Source organism: Schistocerca serialis, chromosome 6, assembly GCF_023864345.2.
Source record: "Schistocerca serialis cubense isolate TAMUIC-IGC-003099 chromosome 6, iqSchSeri2.2, whole genome shotgun sequence".
Lineage (NCBI taxonomy): Eukaryota > Metazoa > Arthropoda > Insecta > Orthoptera > Acrididae > Schistocerca > Schistocerca serialis.
The window spans coordinates 360,482,201-360,508,674 of NC_064643.1; the positions used below are offsets into that span (position 1 = coordinate 360,482,201).

Below are 26,474 nucleotides of genomic sequence, written 5' to 3' on the forward strand. Positions count from 1 at the left end.
GTGGCAGATGCATGAAGGACCAAATTTTGTTCAACATTCACATCATCAACACAAAAATACCTCCACCACCAGGCTGAACAGTGTCCTGTCATCAAAAACACAATGCATTTGGTTTTCACTGTGCTCGTACCCTTCCATCAATGAATCCAAATGTGCACCAGAACTCGTGAGTCTGGATTCGCTTTTCACATGCTTTGAGCATCCATTTGCAGAGTTTCTGTGTCGTGTCAATCTCTGTACCTTGTGAGGAGTGGTCAGTGGAGATAAACTTTCTTGCCTAAGGAATTTACTTCTGAGACTAGACCAATGACCTTGCTGTTTGGTCCCCCCCCCCCCCCCAAATCAACCAACCAACCTCTGAGACTGGTGGTTTTCCTGAACCCAAGGTACTGGTACTCATGGTGCATCCTCAAAATTAATGAAATGTGAAAAGCTCAGTGCTGTACCAAACAGCCAGCTGCAGTCAAGTGCACTAATATTGTATGCCTAGTTCATCCTGCATTCAACTATTAAATGATAGCCAGTAGAAGGTTTGTGTATGTGTTAGTCAAATGTCTGACGAAGAATTGGGGGCTAATTGTTTCATATCATAAGTGCCATAATTTTTTTACTTATACATTTATTATGTCATCCAATAATGGAAAAGAACAATTCTGCATCTGAGTTTTGCCAATTATACAACTAATGATAGATTCAACCCAATACCCAGGTTGGAAGATCACCAGATAACAGTTTTGGAGACTGAAGACATACAACACCCTCGAATCAATTAAAGAAAACACTGGAAATGCATAATTTTTTAATTTAACTGGGTAAAATAGAGTTAACTGTATTTATGATCCATCACTTCTCTACTGCAAGTTCATTGTTCATAAAAAAAAGTGTTACAGAAGTTAAAAATATTAACACCCTTTATAAAAGTTGATGCTAAATACAAGCTCAAGAAACTTAACATAATAAATGGTAGAACAAGAAGAATCCAGAATAACAGTTTGAGAAAAGAAGTGACGATGAAATTTTACATAACTATGATGGAACCAGTAGTCATGTACAGCAGTACAGTCCTGAATCACTGTAGTTTGAGTATGGTGGTAGAAGCACAACAAACCATGTTGAAGTTCCAGCATTTTAAAAACCTTTGCCATTGTGCCAACCTACAGTTGAGATTTCTTGTATACTTTTCTTATATTAACTCAATACTGCTCTATAGCATAACTCTTCTAGGGCAATGCACCTGGGATAAAAACAATGTTTATTTTCCAGAAGCATACAGCAAAAGTATTATGTAAAATTAAAAATCGAATATGTTGCAAAACCTTCTTCAGTAAGCTTGAAATTCTTACATCCACATTACAGTACATTTACCTCCTACGGTTATTTTTGCTGGGTTTAGGATGACCTATTAAATATACAAACACAAGACTAGAAGTAATGGTGATCACTATATGTGCCACTGTCTTGGTTCAGAATGAAATTTTACATGCTGGTGAAAAGTTAACAGGTTGATGGCACACATCAAGTAGGCAACTGGAAATCTCCATGCACTCAAAATGAAAGCAAGGGGTACCTTCTTAGCTTCTCTTTCTGTAATGTAACAGGATATTTGGACTTCTGGCTAACATTAATGTTTATTTTATACACATTTTAACTTTTCCAATAAAAAGTCATCTGTTAGCCTTCTCTGTAATGTTACATAATTTCTTAGTGTGAATCACTTGATGGAAACAGGATCTGAGAAGTGTAAGAAGAAGGACAAAGAATATTTTCAAAGTTGTTGCATTTTCCCTGGAAAATGTAAATGCAAAAAATGTGGAAAGTCAAAGGCAGGATAAGAATATTCATAAATTTAAATACTTTAAGCTCTGCAAGAACCAATATCAAAGATAGCCAATTGCTGGGCGTCTTCTTAGTAAATGAGGAGACTACATGGAGAGGAAAGAGGAAGCAGACATACTGTAAGATACCAGTGAGAATCTTGTGCTGGTAAGATGTCTTGCCAAGGTGCTGAAGGAAGGTAGCATCAACAATTTAAAAGCTTATTGTAAAAGGTCCTGCACAGAGTTTAAGGTTTGTACAGATCTGTGAACATAAATAACCATTCAGATTTTTGGAAAGGAACCTTAATTATGGGAACAACAGAATTAATTATTTTCACCAACAGAAGACCGATGCCATCACTTGACTTTTCAAAACTTGTGTCTTGCTAAATATTGGCAACATGGACTCTTGTAAGAAAAGTAAAATTATAAACCTGCTAGTTCCTGAACTACTCAGTATTAATTCATAAACTGACATAATATATCCAATTTTTTTTATTGAACAGTGTTTTTACAGGAAGTAACTATCACTTTCAATACTATAGATTATGAATATGAAAGCCTGTGTTCCCTGGCTTTGCCTAACTAAATCATAACTTAATGCTGAATAAAACTGAGTGATAAGGTAGGTTTCCCATTATGATAATTTCTAAAAATGAATGTGTTTACTAGTATTGATTTCCACCACCATATATGGTGAGTAGTGAGCACCACTGAATTGATAAAAAAATGTGGCAGCATCATAAGGCAAAACTCCATTTCATCCTCCTTTACAAAACCAGTTTTACTTGTAGACAACATGTTTTCAGCTGAACACTAACTATGCTTAAATTTCAAGAGTTTCTTAAGTTTGTGGTTGTATTGCATGAAGTGTAAAATAATAGTGTAACTGATCCAAATTAAAACAGACTAAAGTCTCTACCTCCCCTTGTCACTGACATTTTTGGAGTGCTTCAATTGGATTACTGCTAACTTGTGGTGAAAGCAAACAAAGCTGCTAAGTGCACTGAGAAATAGCTTTGTAATTAAATTAATTCTGAATTGATGCAGCTATATACATGTTTGGTTTTATGTACTTCCTGCAGCACAAAAAAATTATTCTATTATTCTTTTGTCAATACTGAGTAATATGCCAGCAGTACAGATCAGCCTACATTAATTAATCAGATTGAAAAAAAAAGGGAGTAAGAATCATAAAGTAATAACCCTGAAAATTAATTTCCAATAAGTCAATAATTCTGCCCATTCTGCCCGAAAGTTTGTTAGCAGTCTGTAAATGAAGCAGTAATTATAATATTCTTCTGCAAGAAATTAATATCTTGAGAAGAAGAAGAGTTGCAGAGATATGGTACCTCACACGTATGTATCATTGCGAAGGAAATCCTTCTATGGTACAACCTAAAGTCAAAGTGGCTCCTTGCACCCAGAGGCAAGCTAAACAACTGGGACTTCTGTCACATCATTGAGTTGTGCACACCAGTATTGCATAACTGTATAGGTGGACTGACATTTCAAAACAAACTTGAAGTCATTATAAGCTTCTAATGATATCACAAACTCTCCAAATGCACAAATCTTGCCTGGTGATGACTGTGGCAGGATTTATTAATGTGATTATCACTAAGTAATAAAGTAATGGTAAATTAGCCTCAAGTGTAAGCAAACTTACTAAAGTCATTCTTACCTCTCGAAAAGCAACTGTTCGCTACAACAGGAGTGGAGCAAAGGACGGAATTTTCATTTTCAACATGAATGGTGTTTAATGCTTACTGATTGAGCACTTTATGCTGAAATATATATGAACATCAAAGGAAAAATAAAACTGAATAATTTTGTAAAAACAACTCTTACCTTAAGATTGTAGTCCTCCCATGTCAAATTAAATTTTGTAAGCTGAGTATCATTTTCATAATCATCATATGTATAGCCACGTATAGAAAAGTCACATCCAGCTATTGGCACCCTTCCCATGTTCAGGCTGATACCAGAGGATGTGAAATAAGACCTGTAAATAAATTAACATAACTGAGGCAAGAATTTTCAATGCAATTAGTTTATACAGTCTTGTGATGGTCTTTGTTTGTGTTATAATTTAAAATATTTTGCCTTTTTATTTACTAATTTAGTTTCACATTTACTTTGAGCCCTTGAATTCCTCTCATTGTGATATTTTATTTTTATTATTTCTTCATTGATATTTTTACTCATCCTTCCATCCTGACCAGTTAATCCTGTATCTGGAGTTGCCCAAACATTCTGTGTTTAACGCCATTTCCTATTTCTCCTGCCTTATCTATTCCATAGCCTTCCACTGTGTCATCTTGTCTGTCTATTACTGCAGTATTCTTCAAGATCCTAAGGGTAGCTTGCACTAAATCCAAAGCCTTTGAATCAGTTCCAATGGTGTGCATGTATCTTATAAAGTAAATCAAGGAAGCAGGAAAACCCAAACACTTCTGGATGTTGTGAGGTGATTGACAAGTGGATTAGTTGTGATTAGATGAGATCTAAAAGACTTAAATACATATCTGAATATCATCTTAGTGCTGTGTAATGTGACATCTCAGATAAGAGTTGCACTCTGAGATTTTAGTGTTACAATACTGACCAATGTAGCAAACTTGAGAAGAAATTGTCTATCTCCATGTGGAGTAGAACTATATGCTGCACTGAAAATGGTAGGTCAGACTGACATTCAGACCTGAAATGGTCTGACACTTATCCTGTATAATCAATAGTTAATCTGCATCATGTTAATTCAAGTAACTGAAACCGATAATAATAATGTTACTGTGAATGTGATTTATTTTCAGCTCCTATGCTTAGATGAATCTTACTGTATGATGACCACTAGCAATGGAAAAAGCTTTTTCTGATGCAGAGTTAAATCGTTACAGTACCATATATCTTGTAATCAGACTCAATTAGCCTCTTGCATGTATCTACACTGTACTTTGATGCTTGACTATGCTTTGATTAAAAGTATATTTTCGGTGGAGATTAATAACTTTGTGACTGGCATTTCAATGACTTGAGTAATAGTGACCAGCTGCCAACCACCAACCAATCACATTTATTTTCAATAAAAACTGCTGTCAAGCTTGGTTGGCTTCATGCCAGCAACTGTGCGCCCCCCATCCCAACTCCAGCTCCCCAAAAATCTCACTGATATTGTTTTCAGGTTTCAACCAGCTTTCTATACCTAGTAGTATGTGAGCTTCACTGCTTTTCAGGAGTGCTGTAAACTCAGGCACTTTCTTTGAATGCTTCAGCAGATACCCATCAGGATTTTAATACTGTTACCTGCAGAAGGCATTTCTTTCGATCTTACACTGATAATTCTAGATTTCCTACAGCTATCATTATCTGGATTGGATGGAGAGTTACCTAGCCCAAAAAACCCTTCTGTGCATCCCAGTCAGCTACCTGAGTAGCAGCCTCTGATGGATAGCACCCATCTGACCCATTTAGGGGGACCCTATAGTTCTCGGTCCTATGGCTCAAGTCTTGGAAGTTGCAGCCTAGCTTGCCACAGAACCTTCAAAGTCTCTGGTTCAGTCTTTCCACTCAGCTCAGAACCAAAGGGCCATGGTTAGTTCTGGGGACAATGCTGCAAATTGAGGACTTGTTGAAACTCCGTGTACAAGGCTAGCCTTCTCAACCTTTTCTGATAGTTGCTGGAATGTTCCAAGTATGATCCTGGAGCCCAGATGACAGGCACCATTTGTCTCAGTGTTTACCACAGCCTACAGTTGGTTGCATCCTGTCCCTCAATGGCTGCTGGAATAGTCCCTTCAACATGTTGAATGAGGCCCCCAAGCATACACACTGAGTGACCTGATGTCCTTTCCTGTCCCTGCTGCCATTTTTGTGAGGGGTACTATCATTTGCCAAATGTTTAAACTGCTGACAATTAATAGACCTTTACCCTTTTGCACCTGCCTCCTCTCGACACATGATGAAACAGATTTCCCCAAAACAGGTGAACTGAGTGACACTGGCTCAGTTTCAGTTGCTGTGTAAGACAGCACCTCAAACTTGTTGATTAGTGGGATTGGTACAACACCCTGAGTCCTCCCTGGTCCCCACCCACCTTATACAGGACACCCATATCAACCACAGAGATCTCACCCACAGTTAAGTGGATGAGAAATGATAGATTCTGTACTTTCTGCAGAGGAGTCAGGATCCACAGGAGAGGATAGTACTTGAAGTATCTCGTGAACTGGTATCACAGGCACACAAATCTTGGAAGCTTTCCCAACTGACCAATTTGCACCAGTTTCCAATCATTTGACAGTAGTCAGGGTGATTTCCATCTGCTTACAAATGTCAACCAACTCATCCCATCTTCGAGAATAGAATTCAGAGTAGGGCTACATTTTGGCTGGAGAAATGTATTACAGGGCAGTGAAGAAATAACTTTAAATGAAGCTCCGGTACTGATTATCTTTTAATCTGTTGAGCTAAAAAGTTGATGATTACTTATAAGAATTAAAGCAAATACATAAAATGAGATTTCTGTTAAGGAAACACAAAAAACTGTGGTAAAAGTTACCAGTTTCCTAAAACATTTTGAGGTTAATTATACATGTTATAAAACTCAAAAACAGAGTTAATTTATGATAAATGTGGGTAATATATAAAGGCTACTTCCATTAATGGAAAACTAGAGGTAATTCAATATGTCAGCTACAGTATTCGCTACATTAACAACGACAAACCTGGATTTACTGCAAGTTACTCGTAGACTATTCACTGGACAATAGTAGCTACTGAAAATTCTCAAGAAAGTACATTTATTTGCATTGATATACAAGGAAGTTCAGGGGTGATGAATTCTTCGGCAGTAACTGTGAACCACAAACACTGATCTACTATGAAATAAGTTATGTAACCAAGGAACTCACAATGATAACTTATGAAACTACAGTCTTGTGAGTGCCTGAAAATTCTCAAAAATAATCTATTTCTCACTTAATTATACAATGAAATTAGACAATGATTGCTTTGAATGAGGACAGATCTATTGTTCTCAAAAATTTTAAAAGATCACAAGTAGGTTTAAGCCTACAACTGGTAGTAACAGTACGAATTTATTGTGGCACTCTCAAATGTTTCAAATTTCACACTATATCACAGTACAAATGGGTATTGATACAATCAATGAAAAAATATGCAGATCTGCTAATAATTGCTAAGATTTGCTAATAATCATAAAATAATGCTGGAGCATGAAGGAGAGAATGACAGAGAGAGAAAAAGTTTGGGATAAAAAAAAAACACTATGTCAGGATACAGGAGGAATGGCATATAAAATGACAGGAGACGAAGGGTGACATCAATACAGGGGAAGTGGGCAACTTAATAAAGGTACAGGTCAGGATTATTGTGAGAACAAAGGATGACCTGGAAGGAGTGTTTCCACCTGGACTCAAAGCACCTGCTGAATTTTTGGTGTTGTTTTGTGCAACGTATTCAGTAACTAGGTGGATGGTTTCGCAGTTTGCCACAGTTTGAAAATGGCTAATATGACTATGCAGCTGGTTTGTTAACGTAGTCATATTAAATGCCATATTGCAATCACAGCACAGCTACAGATACAAATAAATCCTTGGTAGCAGACATAATGTCAATGAATCTATATGCATGAAGGTAAATGGTTTCCAATCCAGATGACAGAAGAAATTTTCACCACTAGAAACAGGCTGTCAAGAGGTGTAAATATTGTGACACATAGCTCCCAATAACAAGAATGTGTGAAGTTGTATCTTAGTTCCTCTTTTATTTAGGCCTAGTTATTTATTTGACCTGTGGGCATTTTGCACAGTAATATTGGTTTATCAAGGATGTTTCAGAAATTGCTGTGTATTTTTTGTTTTTACTGATTCAATTTTTATTTACTCCAGTAGGATTAAAAGGTGTACAGCTATTAAATATAATTATGACTCATCATAAATATAAAACATTCAGCATTGTATATTTGTTAAAGGTCTGAACTTGTTTAATGAGGATATTTCATTGCCACAATTTAATCATAATGTTCAGACATACCATTTATTAAAGAGCTCATATCTACTTCATTGAAGACAGTTGGATTCTGAATAGATTAGCAGTCACTAAGAGGTAATGTACTTCTGTTTCCATTGAGTATGTAACCACGAGGAACAAACTTAAGCTAGACTTCAGTACATATAAATCCCCTCAGTCAGCATTATACAAGATGGTATGGATATTGAAACCAAATTCAGTTCCTTCCCAGTTATTTCTACTAAGTCTCAGTAACACTCTAACTACCTGGTGAATGTAAAAATGTTTTATACTGAGGTCTGTTAACTATAAGAACCACTACCTCATATGTCACCAAGTACATTACTGCACAAAAGCACTCAAAGGGCTGTTCAGTGGAGTACTGGATTAATTCTTTGACCTCAAACTTGATTCCTCCTTTGTGTATATAGCCAGACCCTCTACCCTTATATTGTCACTGCAGTGATGTTACAGTGGCTTGCATCAGTCAGGGGACACCAGTTTGGTTTCTGTGACTTCTGCATAATTCTTTGTTATGGGTAACACATTTGTAGAAATATCTTTAGATTTTTTAATTTCCCATAGTTATTTACTATTTGTTATTGAACAAGCTTCCCAGGTTTTGATGAAAAAGGCCAAATGTATTTTGATTGTTACCCTCTGTGCTCTCCAAGTTCCCACAGTTTTTTCACTAATTGCTGCTACTGGGCATATCACCATTCAGCAATTACATCTGTAAGAAACATTTACTCTAAAAAGGACCCTGGGGGAATTAATGGAAATGAAATTGACTAGATAGACAATGCATATAAATATCCTGAATATAGTCTTATATAAATTTTCACAACAGACTGTTTAAGTGGAATCTACTATCTTGTTACCATCACAAAGAATATGGTCCATAAAATATGGATATAAGTAACAAATAAATGTATTTAAATAATTCTAACGTTAGCTATTATTACCTCATGAGATTTTGTTGAGCATCTGGTGAAAGGGAAAATACATTAATCCCAGCAGAGTCAGTAAATGCAGTTCCAAAGCCCTTGACAGTTTGATATTTAGTACCTCTATCAACTTGCAGTGTCAGGCCTACAAGTAAAATAAAATGTGAGAGTGCTTAAGTAGGTAAGTACATTAATTTTTCACGAAAATATGTAGCTAATATTACTTAGATGCCTAATGTGCCTAAAATACAAATAACCTCAAATTTTGCAAAAACAGACGTAATGTCTGATGGGATAACAGCAATCAGTGATTTTATAATGTTACTTATAGTCCGTCTTGATTGCAAATTTTTTTTTTTTATTCATATGACCGGTTTCGGTTCATTCAGAACCATCTTCAGATCTGTAACAATAATGATATTAATTTACTATTTCACGGAAGCAACTCTTTTTCATCCTATTTTATGTGATGCAGCACGCGAAAGTTGCTGGATTTGGATGTGTTATTCCCGTAACTGAAATATCAGGTACATTCTGGAACATTTGATGTTGATTAGATAGGATGAAAATGAATTGCTTCTGTGAAATAGTAAATTAATATCATTATTGTTACAGATCTGAAGATGGTTCTGAATGAACCGAAACGGGTCATATGAATAAAAATAAAAAATGCAATCAAGACGGATTATAAGTAACATTACAAAACCTCAAATCTGTCAGTCCACTGTTTCCCAACAGCAATAAATACAGTAAAAAAAAGGACAAATAATTCACATTAATGTATGCTTTTGTAGCCACTGTTTGTATACAAAATTTCTTTTGAGTACTGAAACACCACATATGGTTAGTACTAATCAACCTTTCAGGCTGTTGCAAGCGTCATTCTTGAGTGGTATTTGAAACAGTAAGCTCAAGAAATCTCCAAATGCACCACAACTGTTCAACTAATCATCTGGAACTTCCATTCCCTGATTATTTTTTACTTACTTGTAGTTAAATACTTCAGATTATCTATTTAATATTGTGAAGTTTGTAATGTAGAAGAATGGGACAGTATAAAATGAACAGAACGATACCATATATTCTGGAGATTGTGATACTATCATGCATTCTTTACGTGAAGTCATATACATGTATAACTTTCATTTGTATTGTCTTACACTTTCTATGTCTATGAAAGCCAATTAACTAATGATGGAATTAGGTGCACTATATACAAATCCAATTAATTTATGGAAGTAGTGTACTGCAAAATCAGAACAAGTCAGACCAAATGCAAATACAGTCTGAGAATATTCTATGTAAGAATAAGGAAAAAAGCACTGGTAATAAAGATAGAACTCAATGCAAAGATATCAGCATCATGTCAGTATCAAAATTCATGGTGTAATTCCAAAGTAATTAAAGGATGTAGTCAGTGTATTGTTATTATGAATATTTCATGTAATTTTGATGTAAAAACTGGTTTATTTCAACATACTAATTATGCCAAACTTGTTATCAACATTTGTCAGATTAAATCCTGTAATAAATGTTATGAAAGCATATGAATTTCAATTGTTGTTGTTGTTGTGGTCTTCAGTCCTGAGACTGGTTTGATGCAGCTCTCCATGCTACTCTATCCTGTGCAAGTTTCTTCATCTCCCAGTACCTACTGCAACCTACATCCTTCTGAATCTGCTTAGTGTATTCATCTCTTGGTCTCCCTCTACGATTTTTACCCTCCACACTGCCCTCCAATACTAAACTGGTGATCCCTTGATGCCTCAGAACATTTCCCACCAACCGATCCCTTCTTCTAGTCAAGTTGTGCCACAAACTCCTCTTCCCTCCTATTCTATTCAATACCTCCTCATTAGTTACGTGATCTACTCATCTAATCGTCAGCATTCTTCTGTAGCACCACATTTCGAAAGCTTCTATTCTCATCTTGTCCAAACTATTTATTGTCCATGTTTCACTTCCATACATGGCTACACTCCATACAAATACTTTCAGAAACGACTTCCTGATGCTTAAACCTATACTCGATGTTAACAAATTTCTCTTCTTCAGAAATGCTTTCCTTGCCATTGCCACTCTACTTCGACCATCATCAGTTATTTTCCTTCCCAAATAGCAGAACTCCTTTACTACTTTAAGTGTCTCATTCCCTAATCTAATTCCCTCAGCATCACCCGATTTAATTCGACTACATTCCATTATCCTTGTTTTGCTTTTGTTGATGTTCATCTTATATCCTCCTTTCAAGACACTGTCCATTCTGTTCAACTACTCTTCCAAGTCATTTGCTGTCTCTGACATAATTACAATGTCATCGGCGAACCTCAAAGTTTTTATTTCTTCTCTACGGATTTATATCTACTCCAAATTTTTCTTTTGTTTCCTTCACTGCTTGCTCAATACAGAGATTGAATAACATCGGGGAGAGGCTACAACCCTGTCTCACTCCCTTCCCAACCACTGCTTCCCTTTCATGTCCTTCGACTCTTATAACTGCCATCTGGTTTCTGTACAAATTGTAAATAGCTTTTCGCTCCCCTGCCACCTTCATAATTTGAAAGAGAGTATTCCAGTCAACATTGTCAAAAGCTTTTTCTAAGTCTACAAAGGCTAGGAACGTAGGTTTCCCTTTCCTCAATCTAGCTTCTAAGATAAGTCGTAGGGTAAGTATTGCCTCACGTGTTACGAGATTTCTACAGAATCCAAACTGAACTTCCCCGAGGTCGGCTTCTACTAGTTTTTCCATTCATCTGTAAAGAATTCGCATTAGTATTTTGCAGCCGTGACTTATTAAACTGATAGTTCAGTAATTTTCACATCTGTCAACACCTGCTTTCTTTGGGATTGGAATTATTATATTCTTCTTGAAGTCTGAGGATATTTCGCCTGTCTCATACATCTTGCTCACCAGATGGTAGAGTTTTGTTAGGACTGGCTCTCCCAAGGCTGTTAGTAGTTCTAATGGAATGTTGTCTACTCCTGGAGCTTTGGTTCGACTCAGGTCTTTCAGTGCTCTGTCAAACTCTTCACGCAGTATCATATCCCCCATTTCATCTTCATCTACATCCTCTTCCATTTCCATAATATTGTCCTCAAGTACATCGCCCTTGAATAGACCCTTTATATACTCCTTCGCACCTTTCTGCTTCCCCATCTTTGCTTAGAACCTGAGCTCTTGATATTCATACAAGTGGTTCTCTTTTCTCCAAAGGTCTCTTTAATTTTCCTGTAGGTAGTATCTATCTTACCCCTAGTGAGATAAGCCTCTACATTCTTACATTTGTCCTCTAGCCATCCCTGCTTAGCCATTTTGCACTTCCTGTCGATCTCATTTTTGAGACATTTGTATTCCTTTTTGCCTGCTTCATTTACTGCATTTTTATATTTTCTCCTTTCATCAATTAAATTCAATATTTCTTCTGTTACCCAAGGATTTCTACCAGTCCTCATCTTCTTACCTACTTGATCCTCTGCTGCCTTCACCACTTCTTCAACTGTATTTCTTTCCCCCACTCCTGTCAATTTTTCCCTTATGCTCTCCCTGAAACTCTGTACAACCTCTGGTTTAGTCAGCTTATCCAGGTCCCATCTCCTTAAATTCCCACCTTTTTGCATTTTCTTCAGTTTTGATCTACAGTTCATAACCAATAGATTGTGGTCAGAGCCCACATCTGCCCCTGGAAATGTCTTACAGTTTAAAACCTGGTTCCTAAATCTCTGTCTTACCATTATATAATCTATCTGAAAACTGTCAGTATCTCCAGGCTTCTTCCATGTATACAATCTTCTTTTATGATTCTTGAACCAAGTGTTAGCTATGATTAGGTTGTGCTCTGTGCAAAATTCTACCAGGCGGCTTCCTCTTTCGTTTCTTACCCGCAATCCATATTCACCTACTACGTTTCCTTCTCTCCCTTTTCCTACTGATGAATTACAGTCACCCATGACTATTAAATTTTCGTCTCCCTTCACTATCTGAATAATTTCTTTTATTTCATCATACATTTCTCCAATTTCTTCATCATCTGCAGAGCTAGTAGGCATATAAACTTGTACTACTGTGGTAGGCGTGGGCTTCATATCTATCTTGGCCACAATAATGTGTTCACTATGCTGTCTGTAGTACCTTACCCGCATTCCTATTTTCCTATTCATTATTAAACCTACTCCTGCATTACCACTATTTGATTTTGTGTTTATAACCCTGTAGTCACCTGTCCAGAAGTCTTGTTCCTCCTGCCACCAAACTACACTGATTCCCACTATGTCTAACTTTAACCTATCCATTTCCCTTTTTAAATTTTCTAACCTACCTGCCCGATTAAGGGATCTGACATTCCACGCTCCGATCCGTAGAACGCCAGTTTTCTTTCTCCTGATAACGACACCCTCTTGAGTAGTCCCCGCCCGGATATTTGAATGGGGGACTATTTTACCTCCAGAATGTTTTACCCAAGAGGACGCCATCATCATTTAACCATACAGTAAAGCTGCATGCCCTCGGGAAAAATTACGGCCGTAGTTTCCCCTTGCTTTCAGCCGTTCACAGTACCAGCACAGCACGGCCGTTTTGGTTAGTGTTACAAGGCCAGATCAGTCAATCATCCAGACTTTTGCTCCTGCAACTACTGAAAAGGCTGCTGCCCCTCTTCAGGAACCACACATTTGTCTGGCCTCTCAACAGATACCCCTCCATTGTGGTTGGACCTATGGTACGGCTATCTGTATCGCTGAGGCTTGCAAGCCTCCCCACCAACGGCAAGGTCCATGGTTCATGAGGAATTTCAACTGTAAGTTTAATTACATACAGTTCAAATAATACATAGAAAGCGTTGGTAATTGTTGGATATTATATAAGCACCAGTGGCAGTAGCTATGAGAGAACAGTCAGTGTTGTGTTAGTCCTGAGTAAGTATTGCAGATAGTTTTGATACAGTATTGTGTCAGTACAGGATGAGAAATTTGTGTATGTATTTGTAGAAATAAATACACTGAAGTGCCAAAGAAACTGGTATAGGCATACACATTCAAATACAGAGATATGTAAACAGGCAGAATATGACACTGCAGTCGGCAATGCCTATGTAAGGCAACAAGTGTCTGGCACAGTTGTTAAATTGATTACTGCTGCTACAATGGCAGGTTATAGGATTTAAGTGAGTTTGAATGTGGTGTTATAGTTGGTGCACAAGCGATGGGACACAGCGTCTCCAAGGTAGTGATGAAGGGATTTTTCTGTATGACCATTTCATCAGGAAACTGGTAAAACATCAAATCTCCAACATCACTGCAGCCAGAGAAAAATCCTGCACGAATGGGACCTATGATGACTGAAGAGAATTGGTCAACATGACAGCAGAGCAACCATTCTGCAAATTGTTGCAGATTTCAGTGTTGGGGTATCAACAAGTGTTAGCATGCAAACAATTCAATGAAACATCATCAATATAGGCTTTTGGAGGTGAAGGCCCACTCATGTACCCTAGATGACTGCACAGCACGAAGCTTTATGTTTTGCCTGGGACTGTCAACACCGACCTGGGACTGTTGATGACTGGAAAGGAGACAAACTCATGAATAAATGGACTCTGCATGTCGGCAGGGGACTGTTCAAGATGGTGGAGGTTCTGTAATGATGTGGGGTGTGTGCAGTTGGAGTGATATGGGCTCCTGATATTTCTAGATATGACTCTGACAGGTGACATGTATGTAAGCATCCTGTCTGATCACCTGCATCCATTCGTACCCATTATGCATTCCAGCAGAGTTCGGCAATTCCAGCAGGACAATGCGATACCCCACACATCCATAATTGCTACATAGTGGCTCCAGGAACACTTTTCTGAGTTTAAACGCTTCCACTGGCCACCAAACTCGTCAGACATGAACATTATTGAGTGTATCTGGGATGCCTTTGCAATGTGCTGTCCAGAAGAGATCTCCTCTCCCTCATACTCTTGCAGATTTATGGACAGCCCTGCAGGATTCATGGTGTCAGTGCCCTCTAGTACTACTTCAGACATTAGTCGAGTCCATGCCATCTTGTGTTGCAGCACTTCTGCGTGCTCATGGGGGACCTATGTGAGATTAGGCAGGTGTACCAGTTCCAAGGACTCTTCAGTGTAGGTGAAAAATTAATTCCAATGTGTCAGCCAGTATAAAAAAAACTGTCTTGATAATGCTATATGTGGATACCAGGTATCTTGTAAAAGGAAAGGGTGTTTATTTACAGAAAAGCTACATCACCCTTTAGAAAAAAATCAGATACAAAAATTGAGTATTAAAGACTATTTACAGAAGTATCAAAATCTTACAATACAATGGAGTGGAGCTGGTATGCTATGTCAAAAGGTGAACATATGTTTTGAGAATCAGAACAAAAACAAAATTGTATTGAATGATCAAGCTATTAGTACCTGCATTACCAGCAGAGAATATGACTACACATATGGACAAAGTAAAACAAAGTAAATGACTAGAGTAAATCACATGGATCATCAACATCAAGGACAACAACAAAAAATATTAACACTATAATAATTGCTATTTCTATGTGGAGTAGCAGAAACAGAAACATATGCATCATTTTTATTATTGCTGTGTTAGGCAAAACCATTCAGTACAGGAAGTCAAATTGAAGAAGCTAATCAATTTTTATCCCATTATTACAAGAAATTCTTTGAAGAACTCGCAAGGTTTTTGATAAGAATCTGATGAACTTAGTAACAATTTAAAACAATTAAAATTGATTTCAGTTAAGACTTCAGTGGTAAAATAGGGGCAGTAACAAGCAAACTACATAACAGTGTAGAGAAAACAAAAAGAGATCTAAGTAACAGTTAAGGACAGTTGAAGAGTGGGGATAAACTTGATATTACAAATAATGAAGTAAAAAATTTGAGGAATGAGGTGTCAAACTTTAGCAACCAGCTCACAGAACTAAAGAAGATCTTGCAGTAGAGTCAGAGCACAACAATTGGGAGAACAGAGTAGTTTTGTTGAGAATAGTATTGTAAAGCAGAATTAATAGATAAATGACATTGAAAAATTTGTATTATTGAAAATGAAAAACAAAAATGTAATTTTCAATGTAGAAGGGTTGACAGTTGTAGATCTTTATCAGCAAACTGTTAAATATGTCAGAAAATGAATTAGAGATTTTACTGATGTTGTACCCATATTTTACACAAATGTCCAGAAAAGTAGAGGTAATATGAATGAAAAGTAGGTAAAATATCACAAAAGAAAAGCAAAAAGAAAATACCTGAGTAAATGTGAATTATTAGCAAACATGAATATCAACTATTTTTTGAACAAAGATACTGCAGGTCTTTTAAACATAATTAAGACTATAGACTGAAATGTTATTTGAAACACAAGCTGTCATGAAAACGTTTATTTGATTAAAAGAATGACAAAGCTAATAATGTTACCTTGGGAATTTGAAAATGTTATGTGTTTGTTAAGTGCAAAACTGAGTAGTAGCTATGTAGTGGGCAGTGATAATAAGAAATATTTAAAGTAAAATGCATATTCTACACCATTTTTTTAAAATTTTTCAATGTGTTTGTGTAATGGCAAATCAAAACACGTGCACTCAAACATATTTATGTCAGAAGTAGATGTGAATGTTTTAAAAAAAAAGTGATAATTTTGTACACCTTGGCTTCAAAGCATTGAAGGCACTGTACACTCATTTGTATACTATGTGACTGGTGAACACAAGTGCCCCAGCTATTGTGGTGTATTTTTCCAAAATGTCAGATTTCTGTGCCACATTCATTCTTTGATTAATTTGTAAATTGTTCAAGTTATCTTCTGCTATCTTGCTGTCTTTCCTTAGTAGGTGCTATGTGCACATTTTTAGCGTTTTCAAGTGTATTTTCATGGCAGAATTAATGCATTCTTTGTGTATTATTTGTCTAAGAGCTAAGAATTTTTCTTACATTGTTGGAATGAACTTTGTGTACAGTTGGTTTAAACTGAGAATATTTGAAATATGGTTACACTAATGGTATTTTACACTGCCATGACTGAAAAATATATTTACATTTACACTTGCATAGTAAATAAATTATCTTGCATTTTGAGGAGGTTTATTTTTTTGGTTGTTTCTGAGGAAAAATCTTTTTACATTTAACGACAGTTGGGGTGTTTTAAGTTTTTGTGCTGTCTTATTTTACGGACATTGAATAAACATTGATTTTGGATCTATTTGGTGGACTTTTGTGCTATATTTGTTACTATAAAGACAGGAAGTCAGACTTATTGGCTTGTTACACTCATTTTCAAGATCTGCCACCAGTATTTGAATATAAATATTAGAATGAAGGCACTGGTAAGGATTTAATTATGAGAAGAGAACATTGAGTTTGTTTGTTATCTCGAACACATTTTATTGCGAAAGATGCTTGGAGTGAGCAGTTTATTTATCAGATCACATATTATTTTTCGAAACTGTGATAGGTGAGATCATGATGAAATCATCATTCATTCATTCATTCATTGGTCCATTTGATTCATTACATACTTAAACAGTACAATGAAAATAGGACAAGTCAAAATTTCGAAAGGAGCAGAAAAAAAACCACACACACACACACACACACACACACACACACACACACAGAGAGAGAGAGAGAGAGAGAGAGAGAGAGAGAAAGAGAGAGAGAGAGAGAGAGTGAGAGAGAGAGCATACTGGTCTAGATAGTTTAATTTCTTGTACTCAAGATTCTCACTAATGTAAACTGCCACACCACCACCCTTATGTTGCTGTCTACAATAACTATTTGCTAAGGAGTAGCCCTCTAGTTTACAGTAAATAATTTCATCAGATTTTAATCCATGCTCAGTTAGCACTACTTATATGAGGTGACTGTTCATTTACAAAAACCTGTAATATATTAAGCTTATTTCTAAGGTACTGTATGTTTAGGTGCATGAGCCTTAGTGGTATTTTTAACTGGTCACTCTGATTATCTTCCTTTAAAATGCACTGAGTTGGTTCACTAACAGTTGGCTTTAAATGTAATAGTTCCCCTTCCTGTAATATACTAAGCACTTCACTTGCTCCCTTTGCTTCTGGTACTATGCAGTGATTTTTTTCAGTTTGTGTCATTAAACCTGGATCGTATCTTTGTCCGGTGTTTATATTCCTCTCACTATTGTCACACTGGTATTTAAGCTGGACAGTTTTACTTAGATCTTTTTCCATGTTCTCTTTCTGCTTACTCGGTACCATAAAAAATCCTCACTTAGTGTAGCAGGTCTCCTAGTCCTCAGGCATCTGTCTTGATTGGAAGCTGCTTCTGCTGTTGATCTCCCAGGCCTCAGGTACCTCTTCTGTGTGGTTGCTGTTGCTGGTGGCTCCTGTGCTCCCCGACTTGGTGACTGCCCTTCTTTGTTAGCTGCTGCGGCTAATGACCTTTGTATATTTTCCTCACATGCATTTTCATTGCCTTGAGGTAGTATTATGGGGTCTGCTGTTCTGGATGCTGTTGCTGATGACGACAGCTCTGCTGATGATTGTGGTGATTCTGCTCCTATTGGTTTATCTGACACTGCTGCTGAGAATATCTGAGCCTTTGCTGCTGCTACTGGTGTTTGTTGTAGCTCTACTGCAGATAATGATGGTTCCACTGTTACAGACAACTCTTGTTTTGGCGGAATTGGGATTGGAGACACTTCCATTACAGATGACTCATTAATAAATTTAAGTATTTCGGCACTGATAATCTTTTTCCCTTTTACGTTCATGTGGAGACCATGTCTTGTGAAGTGCTATCTGTGAACACTGTTTATCTCTACGAAGGTCTTATTCTGGAAACCTCGACATATTTTCTCAAATAGCCTGTTTGCCGTAACAATCTCGATGTTTACGCACGAATTTTCCATCAGATCGTGTCTCCTGGGGATGTTAACAATGTAGAAATGCACTCGAGGCATCCTTTTGATTGTTTCCTTTAGGATTCTCGTTGCACGCCAAGTTTCATTACAGTAAACATCATTTGCGCCTCCTATTATGATGCAGCTGTTACCCGTCGTTAATATGTTGTCACTGTTTTTCATAATTTCGCGTAATGGCGCGCCTGGCTTGATGATGCCTGTTACATTAAGGTCTGGGTGATTTCTTCTCATAATTTCCGTAACTCCTCTCCCATGACTATCTGCAAAAATATATGTCTGTTGCTTGTATCCTTGCTTATGCATAACGTGGTTGTTTACTTTTTTTTCTTTACGAATATTTACCTTGTGTTTTTCTCCGTTTAATCCACTTGTATATTTTTGTGTGGATAGTTTGTTCATATTTTTATCCATAGATGCACTATTAACACTTTCTTTTCTTGCGTTTAATTCACTTGTGTCTTTTTGAGTGATCAGTTCGTTCATATTTCTAGTTACAGTCGTACTGTTTACACTTTGTACATTTGGTTGTGCAGACCTACGAATTTTATGGCTAGCATTAATGAGATCTTGTTGCCTTGACGATTCAGACAGTTCCTGCATGGTTAGTACTAAATTTTCCATTGTTTTTATATATTTTTTTATAATGTCAAGTTCTTTTTGAAGTTCGTCTTGCACGCTGTCTTCTATTCCCATGTAGCACTTTTCACTCGCGATCTCGCGGCCGTTACACTCTATGTCACATTTACACTGTATTTGTATATCATCTTGAGCATAGCAGTGTGAATGGCACCATGTATGTTTAAACACGAATATTCTAATTCCATTTAGCACTGTCTCGTCACAAACAATACACTTGATTGAAATTAAGTCCTCAAAAACTGCAGAGCGGTTTAAAGTTACGTGTACACTTGCCGCCATTTTTTCAAGTGGACAGCAGACCTGTGCAATAGTACACTTTTCTTGAAATGTTTCTTTACAATAACTATTGGAAAATGCATATCAGTAAATGGTAAAGGATTGTTGTCATCAAAGTACTTTCTTCTGTCACCTATTCTCAACCCTTTTGCATGAGTTCCTAAATTTTCTCTACCAGAGGTAGAGTAAATCCTGCTAATTTGATCTCTTACAAGCCTGTGGAGAGTTTGGGCAATTAAAACGTACAAGTTCAGAATGTTAAAAATTGGCTTTGTGTAATATTTCACAGACCTGTCAACTGCTCCCACTGAATTCATTGTTGAGTTTGAGAGGCCAAAAGCTCTCCCTGTCAAACTTTTCCATCTCATGCACATCTATGAAACTGCAGATGGACAATATTGATCATGCCTCTCTTTTATAACACAGCTTGATTGTCAAGAAGTATACTCATGCTCATAAATTAAGGATAATGCTAACACATGGTAAAACACTGCTCTGGTGGGTGGTTTGCGGGTTTAAATCACCTCAGGGTATGACCATGCAGTGCATTTGATTTGCAGTCGTCGCATGGTGGTGATGTCAGAGTACGGTGCAGCGAGTAAGTGTGCAGACATTTTCAGACGTGCTAATGGTGACTGTGTGTTGAAAATGGCTCAAAGAACACATATTGATGACATTATGAGGGGTAGAATACTAGGGCGACTGGAGGCAAGTCAAACACAGCAGGTTGTAGCATGGACCCTCCGTGTGCCACAAAGTGTGATCTCAAGATTATGGCAACGATTACAGCAGACAGGAAACATGTCCAGGCACTACAGTACAGGACATCCACAGTGTACAACACGAAGAGAAGACCGATATCTCACCATCAGTGCCCACAGGCGGCCACGGAGTAATGCAGGTAGCCTTGCTCGGGACCTTACTGCAGCCACTGGGACAATGGTCTCCAAACACACAGTCTATAGATGACTGAACAGACATGGTTTATTCACCCAGAAAACTGCAAGGTGCATTCCACTGACTCATGGTCACAGGCGAGCTCATAAAGCCTGGTGTCAAGAACACAGTACGTGGTCATTGGAACAGTGGTCCCAGGTTAGATTCACAGATGAGTCCAGGTATAGTCTGAACAGTGATTCTTGCCAGGTTTTCACCTGGTGTGAAGCAGGAACCTGATACCAACCCCTTAATGTCCATGAAAGGGATCTGCATGGAGGTCATGGTTTGATGGTGTGGGGTGGGATTATGATTGGTGCACGTACACCCGATCATGTCTTTGACAGAGGAACTGTAACAGGTCAGGTGTATTAGGACGTCTTTTTGCACCAGTATGTCCACCTTTTCATGGCTGTAGTGGGTCCCACCTTTCTCCTGATGGATGACAATGCACGGCCCCACTGAGCTGCCAATGTTGAGGAGTACCTTGAAACAGAAGATATCAGGCGAATGGAGTGGCCTGCCTGTTCTCCAGACCTAGACCCCAACAAGCACATCTGGGATGCTCTTGGTTGACATATCGCTGCATGTCTCCAAACCCCTACAACACTTCAGGAGCTCCGACAGGCTCTGGTGCAAGAATGGTAGGCTATACCCCAGCAGCTGCCCGACCACCTGATCCAGTGTATGCCAACCCATTGTGCGGCCTGTGTACATGTGCATGGTGATCATATCCCATATTAATGTCAGGGTACATGTGCAGGAAACAGTGGCATTTTGTAGCATATGTGTTATGGGATGGTTTTCTCAACTTATTACCAATACTGTGGACTTACAGATCCATGTCGTGTGTGTTCCGTATGTGCCTATGCTAGTAGCGCCAGTTTTGTGTAGTGCCACATTGTGTGGCGCCACATTCTGCAATTATCCTTAATTTATGAGCATTAGTGTATATTAGTTGAAATAAACTGGACTTCTACTCATGAAGTGGTTTCATGAGCATAAAGCAAGAAAAACATTACTGAATTTGAATATCATGTTTTGACATAAAAATCTACTGTATTTAGATGGTATAAATTGTTTAAAAAGTAATGTTCTTTTAACTACAATGGACATTCATCAATAAAAATCTGTCATTGTGAATAAAATTCAGTTTAGAATACCTAATGAAGTTTGCCAACATTGTTCCTAATTATGAATGAACTTTCTCTGGTACTTGTAGAATTGTTACTGATCTGAAATGTACTCAACAATAACACAAAATATCAGAGCATAATTTCACAGAAAATTAAAGTGTTCAAAAATACTCTTCTGGGTGAATGTATGCTCATGTATGAGAAGGAAAATTCCCAAGAAGAAATATAGTTTTTCAACTATAATACCTTTCTGCTTTGACTACTGAGTATTCACTGGTTAAAACATTTGTCTTGGTGTATCAATAAAGCCAGTTGGTTTCATATACCATAAATGGCAGCAGGTCTTGTATTTCAGTTATCATCAAAGATAACTATTATCTTCCCGATACTTCTGCATGGAAGCCAAATGATAAGGTGCAGGTATAAATGAATGAAATTTTATTTTTCCAAATAAAAATGAATTGCTAAATCACAATTCTTTCCCAAGGGTTTCACCATCTATTTCACATTCTGAAGATCTTCTAACTACAAATGTTTAAGGATGAATAGAGCTTTGCACTGTGTCTGTTGGAGAATGTGGTACTGGACTGATATATTGAAATTATTTAGAAGACAATTATCAATGCAGAAAAACTGACACTATTGTCAAACTTACCATTTATAAGATTTCTTATTTTGTGTAGTTATAATGAAGTTTTATTTTATTATCTTAGAAAACTGAAATGTGGTTGTGTAGACAAGAATAACAAAGAGAACGTTAATGCTTATATTGAAGTGTAGACATAAATATAAAAGCAAACATTCCAGGAAGACAATCTGAACTTTCAAGAGCTATTGGTCAAACAGGGCAGAAATATGGCAGTGTATCTTAGGACACCAACACCGCAAAGTTATCTGAGATCCACAGTATCTAAACATGTGTGTAGCTATCAGGGACTGAACAGGTAGTGGATGGTAAGACAGTACAGTACCTTGGGGAAGGTACAGCACTGCCGCTTAAGATATACACACTGAGGTGACAAAAGTTACAGTATACCTCTTAAAATATCATATCGTGCCTCCTTTTGCCTGGCTTAGTGCAGCAACTCAACATGGCATGGACTCAACAAGTTACTGGAAGTCTCCTGAAGGAATATTGAGCCATGCTGCCTCTACAGATGTCCACAATTGTGAAAGAGTTGCCAGTGCAGGATTTTGAGCACTAACTGGCCTCTCAATTATGTCTCACATGGTATGTTCAATGTGTTTCATATCAGATGATCTGCATGGCCAAACCATTCACTTGAAATGTCCAGAATGTTCTTTAACCCAATCATGAACAACTGTGGCCTCGAGACATGGCACACTGCCATCCATAAGAATTCAATCAGTTTTTGGGAAAATGAAGTCTATGAATGGCTGCAAATGGTCTCCAAGTAGCTGAACATAATCATTTCCACTCAATGATAAGTTCAGTTGGGCCACAGGAACCAGTCCATTTCATATAAACACACCCACCAGCTTGCCCAATCCTTGTTGACAACTTGGGTCCATGGCTTTGCGAGGTCTGTGCCACACTCAAAGCCTACCATAAGCTATCACCAACTGAAATTGGGGCTCATCTGACCAGGCCATGGTTTTCCAGTCAACTACAGTCCAACTGCTATGCTCATGAGTCCAGGAGAAGTGCTGCAAGTGGTGTCATGCTATTGGCAAAGTCAACTGCATTGGTTGTCTGCTGCCATACCCCATTAATACCAAATTTTGCCACACTGCTGTCCTACTGGATATGTTTTTTTATATATCTCATATTGATTTCTGTGGTTATTTCATTCAGTTTTGCTTTTCTGTTAGCAGTGACAAATCTACAGAAATTCCACTGCTCTTGCTTGTTACACAAAGGCCACTGGCCACTGCAGTATCTGTGGTGAGCAGTAAAGCCTGAAATTTGATATTCCCCACACACTCCTAACACTGTGGGTATTGGAATATTGAGTCCCATAATGATTTAGGAAATAGAATGTCCCATGCGTCTTGCCCAACTACTATCCTGCATTCAAAATCCATTAATACTCATCGTGCAGTCATGTGACACTACCACCATCAGTATGTGAGTATAGTGCTGTCCTATGACTTTTGTCACCTCAGTGTGTAGGAGTCAAAATATTAGTGTTTCACAGGCTCGACCAAATATTTGACATGTAAGACCACCCTAAAGGGAATTATACAAAGCAGCCAGCCTCTAAAATGTAGAACTGAAAGAAAACTGCAAAGAAAAATCTGCAAGAAAATTCTCCAAGAACTATGATGGGGCAATAATTCTTTTTTGGAACACTCTATAATCTTGCTCTCCAGATACCCTTTTGGAATTGTTTCACTTCCTGCAGTTCAAAGGAGAGATTATTTAAAAGAGTATTACGTTAGGCCTTTGGATTAAGAAAATCAGATTCTCAAAATATCAACCACTACTTAAGGTATTTGAATAATCTCCATTCCACAGGGCTCAGCAATGTTGTGGAAATCCTACTGCCCTTCAAGGATGGTCTCAGGTCAATGTGGATAGCATCAAGGTATTACCAGAAAATAGAGCTGATTACAAATGACGTGGATTCTTCCTCTAAGTCCAGGCCACACTCTAGATGATGAAATGATTCTGAGTGATGATATGATTCCATAGCAAAAAACATACCACTAAGTTTAGAATTTTGCAAAGCTTCTTCACTGAGTACAACATTTCCAGTACAAAAAATTTTCTGTACGTTTATTATTCACACACTTATCTACAAAAACTGTGTAAAGTTAGTGAAGTGCTTACTACTGATGATCCTCAGTAATGCTGAAATTTTGAAGCCTCATTCTCTGAAATTTTTTAAAGTTGTAACTTAGTAGTTCTATGATGGACATGACACCATTGATTTTAAATCGAGATTACTTCTCATTCATTAGTGCCAAAATTTCTCTCAACTCTTTTTGTAGTTCAAATAAACCAGTTTTGAAACAACACTGAATGAACTCTAAACAGTGTCAATTTCATTTGTATACATCTTCATAGTGAAATCATCTCTCACGTTTCCACAAACCATAAATCTTGACAAAGAAAAAAAACTCATAGTCATATGAGGTCTGTTCAAAAAATTCCAGAACATTCGTAATTTTGTACCATCAGTGATTTGGAGAAAAATGCCATTGGCATCCCGATACTCACCTGCGTTTACTGTGTAACTGCTGGAAGTTTCATTGTTATACATCTGTTAGTTATTGTTCAGTACTGTACTGAATAGAACGTTGCATCGCAAAGTTTGCAAATTTAGAGATGGCAGAGTCAGAGGAGCAATGCATCTGCATTACATTTTGTGTGAAACTTAAGAAAATATTTATAGAGACAAGGCAAACGATGCAGGAAGCTTACGACGAAGAGTGTTTAAGCCACATTCAATGTTATGAATAGTTCAGATGGTTAAAAAATGGCTGGATGTAAGTTAAAGGTGACCCAAATTCAGGATGCCCTTCAATGTCTACTGACAATGCTCATGTCAAGAACATCAATGAAATTGTGCATGCCAATCTAAGACTGACTGTTCACAAGATTGCAGAAGAATGAAACATTTCAGCTGGATCATATCGTGAAGCCCTGACACAGCATCTTGGAATAAACTGTGTTGGCACCCAGTCCATCCCATGGCTTATGAGTCAAGATCAGAAAGATGTTCACCTCACAATCTGTGAAGAGCTTTTGGATCCTGCAAATGAGAATGATATGTTCCATAAGAGAATGAGAACTGGTGATGAGACTTGGGTCTGTGATTACGATGTTGAGACCAAGGTTCAATCTTCTTGATGAGTTGGGGAAGATTCTCCAAGACCAAAAAAAGCTTGTCAGGTCAGGTCAAATGTCAAAGCCATGCCAATAGTTTTCCTTGACTTTGAAGGATTAGTCCATTATGAATCTGTGCCTCAGGGACAAACTGTTAATCAATGGTACTATTGGGACATGTTGCAACACCTGCAAGAAAATGTGAGAATGAAACAGCCTGAAAGATGCTGAGACAATTCACGGCTCTCACATCATGATAATGTGCCCACAGATTCCGCCCTGTTGCTGTGTGATTATTGCACAAAAAACGGAATCACTGTGCTGCCTCATCCTCCATACTCTCCAGATGTGGACCCTGCAGACTTTTTTTATTTCCAATGTTGAAACCGCTATTGAAAGGATGAAGATTTGCAGTGATAGATGACGTAAAAGAAAATTCACAGATAGTGCTTTGCGCAATCCAGCAAGAAGTATAGCGAGAGTGTTTTCAGAAATGGAAACGGTGTTGGGAGTGGTGTATCAAATGTGTAGGAGAATGTTTCGAAGGAGACCACACACAATAAATACAAGGTAAGCATAGAAAAATTTTGTGGGCAAAGTTCTGTAATTTTTTAACAGAACTTGTAAACAGTTTTCAGAATGTGTCACTGGGACCTTACTAACATATTACAACACAAAAGTTATTCAGACAATTGTAGCTGCACTGTTCAAATGATTTCATGGAATGTTTACACTAACTGACTGTAAAGCTCATATCTGCTGATACTTGTGACTTTGACGTTGAAATATTAGTCAGCTGAAAACAAAAACATGAATGTTTACATTGAGATATGAACATGAGAAATGCTAATCACAGACTCTGTCTTGGAGATGTTATCAGAACAATTACAGACACAGACTACCAGAGCTGTTGCCCAGTAGTTGCGCTTATAGACAAGTGTGTGAATATTTAGTGAAATCTGTAAACTCATATTGCTCTAAATAGGGAACA

At 37.5% G+C, this 26,474-nt stretch overlaps 1 protein-coding gene across 1 annotated transcript in view; it reads right to left on the minus strand.

The window, feature by feature from the left end:
- Positions 1-26,474, minus strand: part of LOC126484284 (lysosomal acid glucosylceramidase-like) — a 269,423-nt gene that overhangs the window by 121,386 nt on the left and 121,563 nt on the right. The window contains exons 4-5 of the mRNA XM_050107711.1: positions 8,813-8,939; positions 3,669-3,822 (exon numbers count right to left, since the gene is read on the minus strand). Coding sequence (XP_049963668.1) covers positions 3,669-3,822; positions 8,813-8,939 — 281 coding nt within the window. The remainder of the gene's footprint in view (positions 1-3,668; positions 3,823-8,812; positions 8,940-26,474) is intronic.